Source organism: Bidens hawaiensis, unplaced genomic scaffold (genome assembly GCF_021521415.1).
Source record: "Bidens hawaiensis isolate Kalapana, Puna unplaced genomic scaffold, B.hawaiensis_p1.1 tig00050496_1, whole genome shotgun sequence".
Lineage (NCBI taxonomy): Eukaryota > Viridiplantae > Streptophyta > Magnoliopsida > Asterales > Asteraceae > Bidens > Bidens hawaiensis.
In genome coordinates, this window is record NW_027499033.1 from 53,823 (window position 1) to 71,341 (window position 17,519).

Sequence of the window (17,519 nt, forward strand, 5' to 3'; positions counted from 1 at the left end):
TAATATTGTGCCTAGTAAGGATTCGTGAGATAATTAAGATGGTGAGTCTCTTAATCAAATTTATTTGACTCGTCGGGTCTTCATTTCTTTATTTTAGGCTTTCATTTCTTCATTTTAAGAGTATCGATTTTGTTTACTCTATGCGGGGCAAGCAACAACCAATAGGCTTTTGTTTTCACTTTACAGGGCTATCAACGACTCATTGGATGACTAAGAAGCAAGTACTGTCGATCGACACTCAATATTTGAACAATAGTTCAACAATAGTTCATTCTTGGCATTATAAAAAATTTTTACTTTATTTGAAAAACGTGTATAAGAACCCACAATTGTGAGAAACAAATAATAAATAAATAAATATTTCTTGGATTTCATAATAATGCGCCCAATAAGGACTTGTGGGATAATTAAGATGGTGGTTCTGTTAATCAAGTTTTATTTGACTCGTCGGGTCTTCATTTTAGGCTTCCATTTCTTCATTTTAAAAGTGTCGATTTTGTTTACTCTATGTGGGGCAAACAACAACCAGTAGGCTTTTGTTTTCACTTAACGAAGTTATTAACCACTCATGGGATGACTAAGAAGCATGTACTTTCAATCGACTCTCAATATTTTGAATAATAGTTAAATCTTGACATTTTCAAAAATTTCCACTTTATTTGAACAATGTGTATAAGAACCCACAATTGTGAGAAACAAATAATAAATAAATAAGTATTTATTGGATTTTTTAATATTGTGTCTAATAAGGACTCGTGGGATAATTAAAATGGTGGCTCTCTTAATCAAATTTTATTTGACTCGTCGGGTCTTCATTTCTTCATTTTAGGCTTCAATTTCTTCATTTTAAAAGTGGCGATTTTGTTTATTCTATGCGGCGCAAACAACAACCAGTAGGCTTTTGTTTTCATTTAACGGAGCTATTAACGACTCATTGGATGACTAAGAAGCATGCACATTCAACCGACCCTCAATATTATGAACAATAGTTAAATCTTGGCATTTTCAAAAAATTCTACTTTATTTGAACAATATGTATAAGAACCCACGATTGGGAGAAAAATAAATAAATAAATAACTATTTATCGGATTTTTTAATATTTCGCTTAGTTGGGACTCGTGGGATGATTAAGATGGTGGTTCTTTTATTCAAGTTTTTTTTGACTTGTCGTTTTTTCATTTCTTCATTTTAGGCTTCCATTTCTTCATTTCAATGGTGTCTATTTTGTTTTCTTTATGCAGGACAAGCAACAACCGGTAGGATTTTGTTTTCACTTAACAAAGTAATCGACGACTCATGAGATGAATAAGAAGTTGGTTATTTCAATCGAACCTCAATATTTTGAACAATTGTTAAATCTTCGAAATCATTAATTCAACTTATTTAACGTAATTAGGGAAAATAAACTTTGTAGGAATTTACCTACTAGTGCCCTAAGTTAGTCACCCGATTAATTTATGTTAAATGCATGCAACAATTCAAATGATATATTAAACATCGATTTAGCAAGTTGCAATCATATTTCGTTGAATGAAATTTATGTTTAAGCATCTAAATGGGTGTTCATCATAGTCATGTGATTTGTATTCGTATAGGTGTGATTAATTTTGCATTACACTCAACATAAGGTTTATAGTATGTCACCCCATCGTGCTCGGTGCAATCTAATTAGTACTTAATGATCAAATGGTTGGTATGTAAGGACATGGATCCTGCTCTAGCTAGGTTAGTTGCAGGATTGATATTATATATGTCTATGTAGTCGATTAAACACTATCATTAACGATCAAGTCTTACATCATAGCACCTAACCCGAAACCAGAATTTATTGTGTGTTCTTATCTTTATAACCACTTAAGTTTATCGTGTCTTTCTTTTCACGTTACATGTTTTTTACTTTGATTTGCCAATTTGTTAGTTAGTTTTTGATCAATTCAAACCTCTTTTTAATTTTCTTTACAAATAAAATTAATATATATATATAACTCATGGATACAGTATGTACCATAGTTACCTACGTTTTTATAAATTTTTGCACGACTTAAACGACGGTCTCCTAAACTTCATAATGAGAGGCCATATATGTGACTAGTGTGTTCTCAATGCGCGTTGCACGAGAACCCATGTTTTTAAATGCGGATATACAAATACAACATAACGATTAACGACTATCAATTTGACACAACAAAATATAGTTTATTAAAAGAACATGGTCGATTGGTATGAATTCTGCTCATTACTGTATCGATGTGGAATTAACACTTGGTATATGGTTTAAAAGTTATAGCACAAAAAATACTCTCTATTATAGTGTTATGAATACATGTATATATTCAAACAAACTTATATACTTTATTGCGACTACACATCCGTTTTAACATCGTGACATAGATTAAAGAAACATGTCATAATGGAATACTAAAAAATGTAAAACTTTGTATGTTAACCATTATGAAAGAATCAATAACTCAAATCTATAAATAATAACAAAAAAAAAACCAATGTTATGAGATAATTTAAAATCATGAAAAACTTGAAGGCTAAATTTCAAAGTAAACAAAGTTTAAAGAAATAAAATAATAGGGATCAAGCTAAAACATTTTAAAACTTTTGAAGCTAACTTTAAACAATTCAAAACTAAAGGGGCCGAACTTGCCAAAGTCTTTACTTTATTGTAGCAATAAAGTTTTCTTTAATATATAGCTAGGTAAAACCCGCCGCGTTGCGGTGACGCAAGTTTGATCAGCATCAGTTAACATGTGTTGGTAAAACCTGTGCATTGCGGTGGTTAGTTGATGTTGGTATCGATTAGGTCCGTTACGGTAGTATAGCTAACCTCAAAAGTTAACAACATAAATCGGTAAAACACCGACATTGTGTGCCTAGTCAACATGAACTTGATTGGCATTGATAAGGTTCGTAATGGTATAAAAACTTAATCCAAAAAATAAATATATAAAAACACATTTTAAAAAAAAATCAAAGAAAGTATTCTAAAAGCTCACTTGCGACACCCTACTTCTGATAATTGTCTATATTATGATTCCGATATCTTAACGTCTTTATTATGACTTGTAGATAATGCTTTGTTTATTGTATATTATTACACAACTAAATTTTTAACAAATTAGCAAGTATTAACAACAAAGGAAATAAATTTTCCTTTCCAAAGCTATTAATAAAAGCAAATACATCGTAAAGCAAAAAAAAGAACTTATCTAACACTGCGGGGACATATCTTTCCTCATTATATGCTTTGGATTTGGAAAGAATAAAAAGTGCATTGCTCAATTCTTAAGGGATGAAAGATGCAAACGTGAAAATGGTACTATAACATCTAGGTTTACTTTAATATATAGATTCTGACCACCAGGCAAAGCCATCTTCAAATACACAAGTCAAACTAGCATTTAACGTGTACATGCATTATGCATATTAAAAATGGCTTAGGATCCTCCCGCACCACCTATGATTCTCATACACCGTTTTTTTCTTATACGGTTCTTATAAAACTATACGGTCGTATAGCACCTGAATCGTGTCAGTTTGTGTCTGATGTTGTCGGCCATCGTTTATAGTGCCTCGTATAGCCCTATACGGGTCGTATGAGCCTATACGACCGCATAGACATTTTTTTTGAATCTTTTTTTGATATATTATCTGACTTGCATCATAATTTTTAGCAATTTTAAATGTTCTTCTTTTCGTCCATTTCATGTGTTGTATAGCACCACTACACGGGTCGTATTTCATCATACGGCTCGTATAGGCTCATATAGTCGTTTCTTGGAAGCGATTAATAGTGGTCAAAAGGCAATCTGGATTTTATGCAAATGTTTTCTATACGGTCGTATAGCCCTATACGACCGTATAGGTTTTATGGTTTGTCAGGGAGCAATACAAACCATTTAATGCCTATACGGCTCGTATAGTTCTATACGGTCGTATAGGCTGCAAAAAACTTTTTTTTTGTCCCTTTGTCAGTCATTCATATCCTATACGGCCGTATAAGCCTATACACACCGTATAAACATGTGATGATGATGTATAAGGATCACATCCTATTAAAAATTAAAGACAACATAACCTCCTTATTTAATTAAATTATTATTCTTTTAGCAAGCCGCCTCATATGCTTAATGAGAAAATTAATTTTCTTTAAATCATACAATGGTACTATTTTGCTATGATTTATTTGTCCTTCTATAGTTCTATTCACCATCTTTGTTTTTTTTTTCCATTTATAATAAAGGGATTACTCCATAAAATAGTAACCAACTTTGCAAATTGTTTCAATTAAGTCACTGATACAAACTTTTGTTCCAATCAGGTCACTGAACTTTCATTTTAGTTCCAATCCTAGATATTTTACCTGAATAGTAGGTAATCTAAGTTTTTTTTTTAATTTTCAATGTTTTTACTATGCATAATAACTTTTAAAGGTTGCGAATCTTAGTAAAAATGCGAAATATAATTTTAAAATTTCGAAAATTTGCAACAAAAGTTCGGAAAATTGAGGTTCGGGTTAGAACGGGTCAAGGTCGGAACAGGTCAAAACGGGTTTCGGGTTAGTTTTTTTTTTGAACCAACGAATCAGCGCGTTTTCAACACGTTACAACTCGTTTTAACAGAAAAAGCTTGTTTAAGCGATTTTTTCAGTTCGTTTCAGCACTTAACAGCTCGTGTAAGTGATTTTTCAGTTCGTTTAAGCACTTAACAGCTCGTTTAAGCGATTTTTAAGTTCGTTTCAGCACTTAACAGCTCGTTTAAGTGATTTTTCAGTTCGTTTCAGCACATAACAGCTCATTTAAGTGATTTTTCAGCACCTAACAGCTCGTTTAAGCGATTTTTCAGTTCATTTCAGCACTTAACAGCTCGTTTAAGCGATTTTTAGTTTCGTTTCAGCACTTAACAGCTCGTTTAAGTGATTTTTCAGTTCGTTTCAGCACATTACAGCTCTTTTAAGTGATTTTTCAGTTTGTTTCAGCACCTAACTGCTCGTTTAAGCGATTTTTCAGTTCGTTTCAGCACTTAACAGCTCGTTTAAGTGATTTTTAGGTTCGTTTCAGCACTTAACATCTCGTTTAAGTGATTTTTCAGTTCGTTTCAGCACTTAACAGCTCGTTTAAGGGATTTTTCTGCTCGTTAAGTGCTGAAACGAACTTAAAAATCGCTTAAATGAGTTGTTAGGTGCTGAAACGAACTCAAAAATCACTTAAACGAGCTGTTAAGTGCTGAAACAAACTGAAAAATCAATTAAACGAGCTGTTAAGTGCTGAAACGAACTTAAAACGCTTAAACGAGTTGTTAAGTGCTGAAACGAACCTAAATATCGCTTAAACGAGCTGTTAAGTGCTGAAACGAACCTAAATATCGCTTAAACGAGCTGTTAAGTGCTGAAACGACCTTAAAAATCGCTTAAACGAGTTGTTAAGTGCTAAAACGAACTGAAAAATCACTTAAACGAGCTGTTAAGTGCTGAAACGAACTTAAAAATCGCTTAAACGAGCTGTTAAGTGCTGAAACGAACCTAAAAATCGCTTAAACGAGCTGTTAAGTGCTGAAACGAACTGAAAAATCGCTTAAACGAGCTGTTAAGTGCTGAAATGAACTTAAAAATCGCTTAAACAAGCTGTTAAGTGCTGAAACGAACTGAAAAAATCGCTTAAACGAGCTTTTTATGTTAAAACGAGTTGTAACGTGTTGAAAACGCGCTGATTCGTTGGTTCAAAAACGAACCTCAGTTTTCCGAACTTGTTTTTAAAATTTTCGGAATTTTAAAATTATATTTCCCATTTTTACTAATTTTCGCAACCTTTAAAAGTTATTATGCAAAGTAAAAACATTGAAAATTAAAAAAAACCTAGCTTACCTGCTATTCAGGTAAAATATCTATGATTGGAACAAAAATAAAAGTTCAGTGACATGATTGAAACAAAAGTTTGTATGGAACAACTTGCAAAGTTGGTTACTATTATATGAAGTAATCCCTATAATAAAATACAAATCTACATCGTTAATAATGAAAAGATAAACCACTAAAACATATACTTTATTTTTGTTAATTTGAGTTTTGTCTTTAATCAATTTTAACTACATCATGCTAAATCACTATATAGTGCATGGTGTATGAATTGTGATAAGTATAGAATAAAACTCTAATCCTATATATTATCAAAATATATTTTGTTAAAAGAGTTCATATTATTTAGCAAATTCAAATTAAGCTTAAGAAGATGAAGTCAACCACTTTCTGAAATGGCCTTTATAAAAAACCAATTGAACTTGGACTTCATTTGGTTCAGATACATTTTAAGTCTTTTAATTTATAAATTAAGTGAACTTGGATTCAACACTCAAGTATGTTAAAATTTATATTAAACATCATCGCTTTTTAATAATCTAGACCATCAGAATAGTTATTTAAGATGTTTTACATCTAGCTGTAGTCAAGAAATATACAATAAATCATGTATTATCTTAACTAATTTGTAACATATGAATAAAGTAGTAAGTAAAAAGTTAGACACCAAGCAAAAATTTCATGTATACATATATATATATATATATATATATATATATATATATTCAAAAGAAGATTTCTTTTTAATATAAACACAAACCGAGCTACATCTGGATAATGGATAAATGAGCAACAAGTTGCACCGTTATTCCCTTTTGAATCGCAAAGTCTATTCTATTAAATATCAATCATTGGTTCCTCGGGCTCTGCGAGTCACTGTGGACCACCTTCTGCACCCGCTCCAAAAAGCGAACCGCCTCGGGAGCTAGGGAGCCAAATGTGTCGAAGGCAAATGGAATGAACACGTGCTGATTAATCTCCAAACGCGCTGCCTCATGCTTAATCAATTCTCTTTATAGGCCCAATTTGTTTCAAAGTGAAATTAACTTTCCTCAATCTTAATTTTAGACCATGCCTACTCGTCCACTTTTTGCAAAATGTTCAAAAACTGACTAGACATCATATGACGTAAAATACCCAGGTGTGTCTAGTTTTGGCCACGCATGATCTTACAAGTTATAAATTTATAATTTTATAATATCTAAGTGAATTTAAAGTAGAAACAAGAAAAAAGAGAGAGATACCACTACATGTTCATAAAACCCAAAACTATAAATATAAATGGAATGTTAGACCAAACTTTATGTAATTGTAAGTGTACATCAAAACTTAATAACCATAACAATGAATCAATACTTTAAAACTAAACTAATACTAATTCTTCAAATATCTCATACTAAATATAATCCATGCTTCATAATTCTAGTGCATTAAATGGGCAACGATATTATTTCTATATTTAGTCTTTAAATTTGAAAATATTATCTTGAAGTAGAAATTTGATTTTCAAGCTAGCCTTGTTTGTCTCCTTTTCACATTATATTTGTCTTGAAATCGATTCCTTGTCAATATTTTCCGGTTTCATATTGACATATTGTCATCTTTAACAAGAGAAAACAACACAAGATAAAGCATTTGTATTGTAGCCTAGTTTTTGTGAAACTTTAACTTATATTGTTTTTATTAATTTGTTTGTATTTGATTTGTCAAAGTTAGTTAATATTATCAAAATTCACATTATTTTTATTTTTCACTATTATTTTTGTTCCTTAGTGATAGTACTTCAATTCCTTGGTTCCTTCTCTTAGGGGTTGTGCAGCAAAACAAGAAAACCAATCCGAAACCGGATAAACTGAACCGAAACAAAAACCAACGGTTTGGTTTTATTATTTTGTAAAAACCGTTGGTTCGGTATTGGTATTGCGTGTAATAAAACCAAAAAAATCAAACCAGACCGAATTTCTAGATTTTTGTTTAATTATTTTTTATTTTAAGTAATTCATAAAGAATTTAATAAAATGTAACTCAAATAATTATGGCCAAATGTATAATAGTTTATTAGTTATCAATTAACAGAATTATATATACATAATTTCATTATTTTCGGCATAACATTTTCAAGCTTAAATTGTACAAACTGAAAGAACCAAAACCAAACCAAAAAGAAAACCGAAAAACCGAAACCAAACGGTTTCAAAAATCAAAAAACTGAAGTTTTGGTTTTTGATTCGGTTTTAACCCAAAACCGCACCAAACAACACCATGCACACCCTTACAATTTAAATCTTTTTCCATTGGTAGAATATTGATTTTAGTTTTTAGCGTTTCTTGTAGTTATGCATTTGACACAATGACAAAGTTACTTTGTGACACCTAGAAATATGTCGAAAATGGGCAATACCTTTAGCAACACTTAAAATAACGTCAGAAGGAATTTTATTAGCATTAGCAACGTCACATACCGTAACATTGACAACCTGTTTTATAGTGTTTTTTAGTGACCGCGGTTATTAGATAAAATAAAGTTTATTAATATTATTTTTGTATTATCAATATTATCTTATGTTTAAAGTTGATTTGAACATTAGTTGGCCTCTCACTTAGGAACAAGTCTTGTATTTAAATTCTGGAAGATAATGAACTTAGAATTATTCTGAGGTTTTGTGAAGACTACTGTACTTAACAATTAATTACTTTTAAAAGTAAAATATTGTGTCTTTAAGTTTGACCTTAACGTATTATGGTTAGGCATGTCGGTGAATAAAATAATATAATTGTGCATGAACGTACGATGCTTTTTAATCACACGTGTACATAGTTTAAAATTTAAATTACTTTTAACTTTTGACTTATGAGTTATGATACACAACTAACCATATATTAAATAATATAGTTTTAAATTTATTTTAATCACCGTGGTGAGATCTTAATAGTTGATAATAGAGTTATCAGAATATTAAAAGATTACTTATCGTTATTAAATACGTATAAAAATAGAATAGAAAATAAGAAGGAAAAACCTATAAATTAAAGGTATTTGTTTAATACTCTACTCTTAATCCATCTAACCATTCTAATGCCGGGGTTAAACCCTTAACCTCCAACAGTGGATGTATCTAGCTAGGGGTGAGCAGACAGGTCTTATATATCCGCAATACCAGACCCGGTTAACGGTATTCTCAGGACCTGAGAACCGGCCCTATTGTAGATAATCGAGTCTGATCGATTTAGGTCACGTGGGTCTTACCCATTTATGCTCACCATCATTACCCATTAAACCGGACCCGATCCAGTTAATAGTATTCATATGACCCGGAAACTGACCATATTGTAATATTACTAGGGTTGACTGGTTCAAGTGTAGCGAGTTTTACCCGGTATATGCCCACTCTTAAAAGTACCTACTACACACTAGGATTCCATTATACCAGTGTTGCAAAAATCCCGACTAATCACCGATTAATCGCTAGTCCCCACTTCACTGATTAATTTCGGGCTAGTCTGCCAATTAATCGGTCAATGGTAAAATCCGGTCAAAATCGGCGGTTTCCAGTCAAATTAGGCCAAATATGGCGCTTCCGGCAAGATTCCGACCAAAAACAACGGTTTCCAGTGTGATTCCGACCCAAAATCAGCCGTTTTCCGCGGGAGATTTCAGCAAAAACCCCTGGTTTCAAGCGAAATTCCAACCAAAATATGTTTGTGTATATATAAAACTGAAAACTACATATAAAAATGTGTGCATGTATATATAAAACTGAAAATTACACATTAAAGTCCGATTCTTTTAATCCTGATTAATCTCGACTAATCCGGATTAATCATTAGTCTCCACTCCACCGCCCAATTAGCGACTAGCGATTTTTACAACACTGCATTAGACAAAATACCCTAGTAATATGTTAACCAATATCATTTAATTATCTAAAACAATATTAAAGGCAAAATAAAAAAAATAACACTTCATATTTTATAAGTAACACCCTCATTATTTACTTTTTCTTTTTTAAGATGAACATATATAGTCTCTACACTTTATTTCTAAAATCATCACACATCCGCTATGTAATTACTATGTACTATTTTGTATTTTCTCATAATTCTAATATTACCATAATCTAATCAAAAGTAAATACTCCATTTTGTCAATAGTACTTCTCAACCAATCGAATTGTACCAAGTAATTAAAAATTTATCCAAATAGTCACACACGCTAACCTTGATTCATGTTGGGTAGAAGTCCACATACTCTTATTATATTCTCATCTTCTAGACATAATAATGTATGCTATCCAAACATTAGTTTAGTATATATTTTAACGGATTGGATTGTCTTATGTTAGAAAATTGATTTCAACTTAAATATATACACCTAGTTATGTACCAATTAAAAATATTCGTATAAGTTTAAATCCTGGGGTATACCTTAACGTTCACTCGTTCAGAGTGTTAAAGCTGAGTTGACAAGAGTTAACGAGTGACATACCACTTCCTTCATAAGTTAAGGGACGTTAAATGCAAGGTGAGTTAAACTGCTAACGAGCTTTAATATCTTTTATACACACACACAATAGTTTAAGAATCTGTTTTTCATTAAATAAAGAGAGGTCAAAGTGAGTTAAACAATTTTCTTAGGATGACGTGGAGTGAAATGAGATAAAAGTAAGTTAAACTTTTTTTTATAGTAGTTGGCATAATTTTTTTCAACTTAAAACACATTTAAATAAATACTTTCACTATTTAAATATAATATAATAATGATTTATTTTGGTTATATAAGGGACAATATGTAACCTCAAAAAACACAACTTAGATCCCATTGCTTCAAGTAGAAATGGAAACCAAAAGAAACATGTCTTCACTAATCACACTCTTAATCACTCTTGTAGTGGTAATTGTGTCGTTAAGCTTGCCGTCGTTAACCACTGCAACCTACCGTTACTCATCACCACCACCTCCTCCACCAAAGAAATCTCCACCGCCACCTAAGGAACATTACGCTTACAAGTCACCACCACCACCTCCACCAGTTTATAAGTCACCACCTCCTCCAGTTTACAAGTCACCACCACCACCTCCACCGGTTTACAATTCACCACCTCCTCCAGGTTACAAATCACCACCTCCACCAGTTTACAAGTCACCACCTCCTCCCGTTTACAAGTCACCACCACCGCCAGTTTACAAGTCACCACCACCCCCAGTTTACAAGTCACCACCACCACCAATTTACAAGTCACCACCTCCTCCGGTTTACAAATCACCACCACTACCAGTTTACAAGTCACCACCTCCTCCTGTTTACAAGTCACCACCTCCCCCTAAATACAAGTCACCGCCACCACCACCAATTTACAAGTCACCACCTCCGCCTGTTTACAAATTCCCACCACCGCCAGTTTACAAGTCACCACCTCCACCAGTTTACAAGTCACCACCGCCACCAACACCAGTTTACAAGTCACCACCGCCACCCGTGAAAAAATACCCACCCCCACACTACACCTACAGTTCACCACCTCCACCACACCACTATTAAGGGGTGTCTGCCGGTGTTCCATAAATTGTTGTTTTTCTAGTATTCAATAAAATGTTGTTTTTCTGTTTGCATTTGATAATTAAAAAAATAAATAAATAGCAAAAATAGAGTTGTTCTTGTAGTACTTCCTTTATATTTTGTTTCATGTTTTACAAATATTAAATAAAATGATATATATTTATACAGTTAATTATAGACTATTAATTATGCTTGCATTTGAACTCACCAGCTTCATTCTTTAAGCTATTAACTATTTACACACACAAAAATTTAAATAAGCAAAAGACTGTATAAAGGCCAAAGAAATCATAGAAGAAATTGGTAATTTAATAGCAAATATATGTAAAAGACCATGCACTTATATTATTTGATAGTTTTTCTTTTTCACATTATATAATAAAAGTGAAATATTATGTACGTATCTACTTCTCAAGTAATCAAATTGTACTATTAAGTTATTAACAACTTACCAACATCCATACGTATCCGAGTCATGTGTTCACACTCATAACTTGTTGTATAGAAATGCATATGCTACAAACCTTGATATAGTTAACATCCTGAACTTACACTCTTAACTCGTTGAATAGTACGTAACACATAAATTACAAACCTTGATATCGTTGACATCATGGACTTACACTCTTAACTCGTTGAATAGAAACGCATATGCTACAAGTCTACAAACCTTGATATCGTTAACATTATGGACTTAACACTCTTAACTCGTTGCATAGAAACACATATTCTACAAAACCTTAGATATCGCTAACATCATGACTTACACTCTTAACTCGTTGAATAAAAATATATGCGTCGATCTCCTAGACATATTTTATCCATATATCTAACCGAATAAATTGTTTTAGGTTAACATTGATTTCAACTTAAACATAAATAAATAAGAAGTTGTCCAAGTTTGTGACAGAAGGGGAAGACACACACATATATATATATAAGGATCCTAAAAGAACCCTTTGCAAATTGAGAACTTTAAAAATCATTTTGGACATTTAAAAAAATATTTAAAAAATCATAAAACAAAAAATAACAAAAATTTTAAAAAAGTAAAAAAACCAAAATTCTTATATTTCTGTCCGGTCATTAAAAAAACAAAAAAAAATGTTGTATTATACACATATTTATAATTTTATTTAATTTTTCGTTACGTAATATACACATATGTACAGTCCATTTATCTGAAATTATACACATGTGTATAAAAATTCATGTAAATGTACATATTTGCTAAACCGAGTTTTTTTTATGAAACCGGGATGTTAAAATAAGAATTTTGGTTTTTTTACTTTTTTCATTTTTGTGTTTTTTTTATTTTTGGGGTTTTTGTGCTCCAAAATGGTTTTCAAAGTACTCAATTTCAAAAAAGTTCTCTCATGATTCTGATCCTATATATATATATATATATATATATGTATATATATATATATATATATTCTTAATTAGCTTAATATATATATATACATATATATATATATATATATATATATATATTCATATTTTACTTGAAATATACTTTCTTCAAAAACTGTGGTATATAAGTTATTGAAAATAATTATTTCACTATTATCAAATTAATGATTGGTATTAGTTAATATGAGTATATGACATAAATAAATAAAAAATATATAGATAGAGATGTTTTATTTTTAAAATCCAGCAAATTCAATCAGCTCTTGAAAAAAAGTTTTTGAAATTGAAACTAATCAATACATAAAACTGCAATAGTTTATTAAATAGTTTATTAACTGATTAAATACAAATTTAATCAGTTGAAAAAAAAAACTAAAATAATGCAAACGTTGAATTATTCCAGGATATGTAATACGACAACTTGGGATACATAAGATAGTCTTTAGTTTACATTTATAAAGCTTATATTCTATTGTAGCTGGTAGAACATTTTTCAACAAGATATTAATTTAAATACCTTCATTATTTAAACCATAATAAAATAATCATAATCTTTTGGCTATATAAAGGATGATATGTAACCTCTAAATCACAACTTAGATCCCATTGCTTTTTAGTAGATATGGGAACTAAAAAGATGTCTTCAATGACAACTCTTTTGATCATTCTCGCGGTGGTCATTGTTTCGTCAAGCTTTCCGTCGTTAACCACTGCCACCTACCATTACTCGTCACCACCTCCACCAAAGAAATCTCCACCACCACCTAAGCAACATTACGTATACAAGTCACCACCACCACCTCCACCAGTTTACAAGTCACCACCACCCCCAGTTTACAAGTCACCACCGCCCCCGGTGTACAAGTCACCACCGCCCCCGGTGTACAAGTCACCACCTCCCCCGGTGTACAAGTCACCACCTCCTCCAGTTTACAAGTCACCACCTCCTCCGGTGTACAAGTCACCACCTCCTCCAGTTTACAAGTCACCACCTCCTCCGGTTTATAAATCACCACCACCACCAGTTTACAAATCACCACCCCCACCAACCCCGGTTTACAAATCACCACCACCACCACCAGTGAAAAAATATCCACCCCCACACTACACCTACAGTTCACCACCTCCTCCTCACCACTATTGAGTGTTATGTTTAAGGTGAGTATATAATATTTTCATGCATGAAATGAAATGTTCATTATGTTTATATTGATTGTTTATATCATTATAATGTATTTGTGTCATACTAATTTATATATTTTGTTATATGGTTATCCATTATTTCAGGAGTAAATAAATACATATATTTGAGATTATAAACTTTGGACCTTCCAGGAGATGAAGAAAATAACTTGGAGGCCAAAGAATGGTTCAAAGTTGTACGGAAAGGGCTTTTTTTCATGTATCCAATAAATAGTTGTTTTCTGTTTGTGTTTGAAAATAAAGAAATAATTTATTTGCAAAAAAATGTTCTTGTAGTTCCTATATATTCTGTTACATGCTTCACAATGAATAAATAAATTACTTTTATTAACAGGTACAAGATATCAATCTTCTATAATGATTTTTATACTCTATGCCTAACTCGGCCAATAACACCATTAAAGAGAAAATCCATCACTGTGAAAAACCCCTCATTAAGTTAGATTTCGAACTTGAGATCTTAAGATCCCAAACCTTAACCATCACCTATGCAATTGGACATGAAGGCCAAGTGCTAATTACATGTAAGTTAAGAACCATATAACCAAGAAAGCACCCGCCACATACACACACATGAAACAGGTAATTTAACACACAAGAAAGCCCATACAATAAACAAACACAAAACGATAAACTCATAAACACACAATTAAAGCTTTAAGTAATGCATGTTCGTTCATGTTACAAAATCAGCCACATAAACCGTGTTCTCAAAAGAATTAATTACAAACACTAAGGGGCTGTTTGGTAGCCTCTTAACAGTCATTAAGAGTCTACCTCTTAATGACTCATAGCCTCTTAATGGTTTAAGAGGTAGCCTTAAGTCTGAATGATTAAATAGGTAACCATTAAGAGGTAGCCTCTTAACCATTAAAAAGTTATGAGCCATTAAGAAACAGTCCCAAAGATAGATAAATACAACCTCAAAACACAGAAACCAAAAATGAGGTGTTACATACACAACCTCAAAACTAAGGGTGGCAAACCCAACCCAAATGGATTGTTTTGGGTCAAGATAAATAAATTTTAAAAGTGAAATGTGTTAGGATGGATCATAAAAATTCTTCAAGTGGGTCAGGATGGGTTGGAAATATACAAGTGAGTTTCAATTATAGGTTAAAATGAGTCAAAACAAAATATCCAAGTTATCCAAAATTTATCTAATTCAAAATGCTCAAACTATCATGTGCAAAACAAAACTCATCCGAAACCCAAAAAACGATCAAAACGAAACAAAAACCCTGAACTGACTAAAACGAAACAAAAACGAAACTGGACCGAAATAGAAAAATGACCAAAACGAAACAAAAAAAACGAAATGAAACCGAAAAACTGACCAAATCGAAACAAAAAAAGCGAAATGCAACCGAAAAGCTAACCAAAACTAAACAAAAACACCGAATCGACCAAACCGAAACAAAACTGAATCGAAATAGAAAAACGACCAAAACGAAACAAAAAAACCGATATGAAACCGAAAAGTTGACCAAAACGAAACAAAAGAAAAGGCGAAATGCAACTGAAAAGCGGACCAAAACCAAAACACCAAATCGACCAAAACAAAACAAAAAAACCAAAACGAAACAGAACCGAAATAGAAGAACGACCAAAACGAAACAAAAAAAAGCGGAATGCAACTGAAACCTGACCAAAATAAAACAAAAACACTAAACCGACCAAAGCGAAACAAAAAACCGAAACGAAACGAAACTAAACCAAAATAGAAAAACGACCAAAACGATACAAAAAAACCGATATGAAACCGAAAAACTGACCAAAACGAAACAAAAAAACTGAAACGTGGCCGACCAAAATAAAACAGATGAATCGAAACGAAACAAAAAAAAAACGAAATGAAACCGAAAAAACTGACTAAAACAAAACAACACTGAAACCGAAAAAACCGAGAAATCAAAACCGAAATTATTGAAACCGAGCAGATACCGAACCGACCGAAATGAAAAAAAAAACCAAACCCCCGGAAAACTCGAACCTGAATCGGTAGAAAACGGTTTTTTTTTTTTATAAACGAGGATGATGGGGGAAACATTTTAGTTATTTTACATTTTGCGTTTTTTATTTATATCTTGAGTTATTATTTTTTTAATAGTTTTTTTGAATATTTTTTTGAGGGGTTTTTAAAACCCTTTGTATGTCAACCTTCACTTGGATCAAAATGGGTTAGTTTACCCATCTTGACCCATATCCATCTTAACCCTCTATTTTAAAAATCCATCCTGACCCCATATCTATCCTGACCCATACCCATCTTGACCCATCACCCAAATCCAACCCAACCCAACCCACTCCCATTACCACCTCTAATCAAAACACATGACATATATGGGTTTTGGTTTGCAACTAGCCCATATTAATTGCCTTGACCCATATTAGTAATAATAACACATATTAATAATGCTAACCCCGTTACTACTAGAGAATAAAACAATTAAGTTTTGAAGGCCCAATCCCATGAATATTTAACCAAAGTGGGCCTTATAGCCCAATATTCTCAACATCTTCATGTGCAAGTTTCTCAACATATTCATCAACTCCAACGTGATCTTCCTTTACCTTCGTTTAATAATTGTACATTATTGGGTCTTGCCGTATGTTGGCGGATTGTATATTGGTATTGGTTACACAAACCTACATTGGTCATAACAAGTTACTTATGGCCAACTGATTCGTGTGATTATTGTATATTGTTAGGCCTTGCGTATGTCAATGGGTTTCGTTGCCTACATAAACCCGAATAAGGTCATAACTACTCATTTTGGCCATTCACCTCGTTGTGCATTGGTGGGTTGTCTTGATTGCACCAAATCACATTGGGTCAAAACATATTTCGGTTCTACTAATCCACTTATTGGACCTCATTGTGTGTTAGCGGGTAGCGGGTTTTCATGGCTACGCAAACCCACATTATGTCATAACAAGTCATGACACTATTGGGCCTTGTTGTGCATTGGTGGGTTGTCTTGGCTACATATATTATATATATACTCACGTTTAGTCAAAACAAGTCATTCTAGGCTAATTGATCCATTTGTGTAATTATCGGACACTATTCGAACTTGATGAGCCTTGTAGTGTGTTGGTGGGCACGTTGTCTTTACTACGAAAGCCTACATTGGTCATAGCAAGTTATTTTGAGTCTAATAATCTACGTGTGAGACTAATGTATGTTATTGATCGTATATGGTTTGCCATGTGTAGGTGGGTTGCCTTGTGTGAAAAAACTCACAATAAATCATAACAAGTCATTTTGGATATCTGATCTAGAGGTGCACAAATCGGTTAACCGGTGAATTTGCTAACTAGTTTTTTTTACAGGAAATAACCGGTTAGACCAGACCGGTTAATAACCGGATTTTTAATAAAATAATAATTTAAAAAATCGGTTAACCGGTTTATAACCAGTTTTGAAATCAATAATACAAACCGGTTACTAACCGGCGGTTAGAATCAGTTAGTAACCG

The 17,519-nt window shown here is 32.4% G+C and overlaps 1 protein-coding gene across 1 annotated transcript; it reads left to right on the plus strand.

Annotated features, from left to right (window-relative positions):
• Window positions 1-10,674: 10,674 nt before the first annotated feature.
• LOC143598558 (uncharacterized) lies at window positions 10,675-14,361 on the plus strand. The gene is made up of 4 exons (XM_077076750.1): window positions 10,675-11,400; window positions 13,565-13,992; window positions 14,122-14,266; window positions 14,314-14,361. The coding sequence occupies exons 1-2, from the start codon at window positions 10,699-10,701 to the stop codon at window positions 13,976-13,978; spliced, it is 1,116 nt and encodes a 371-aa protein (XP_076932865.1). The 5' UTR covers window positions 10,675-10,698; the 3' UTR covers window positions 13,979-13,992; window positions 14,122-14,266; window positions 14,314-14,361.
• Window positions 14,362-17,519: the final 3,158 nt, after the last annotated feature.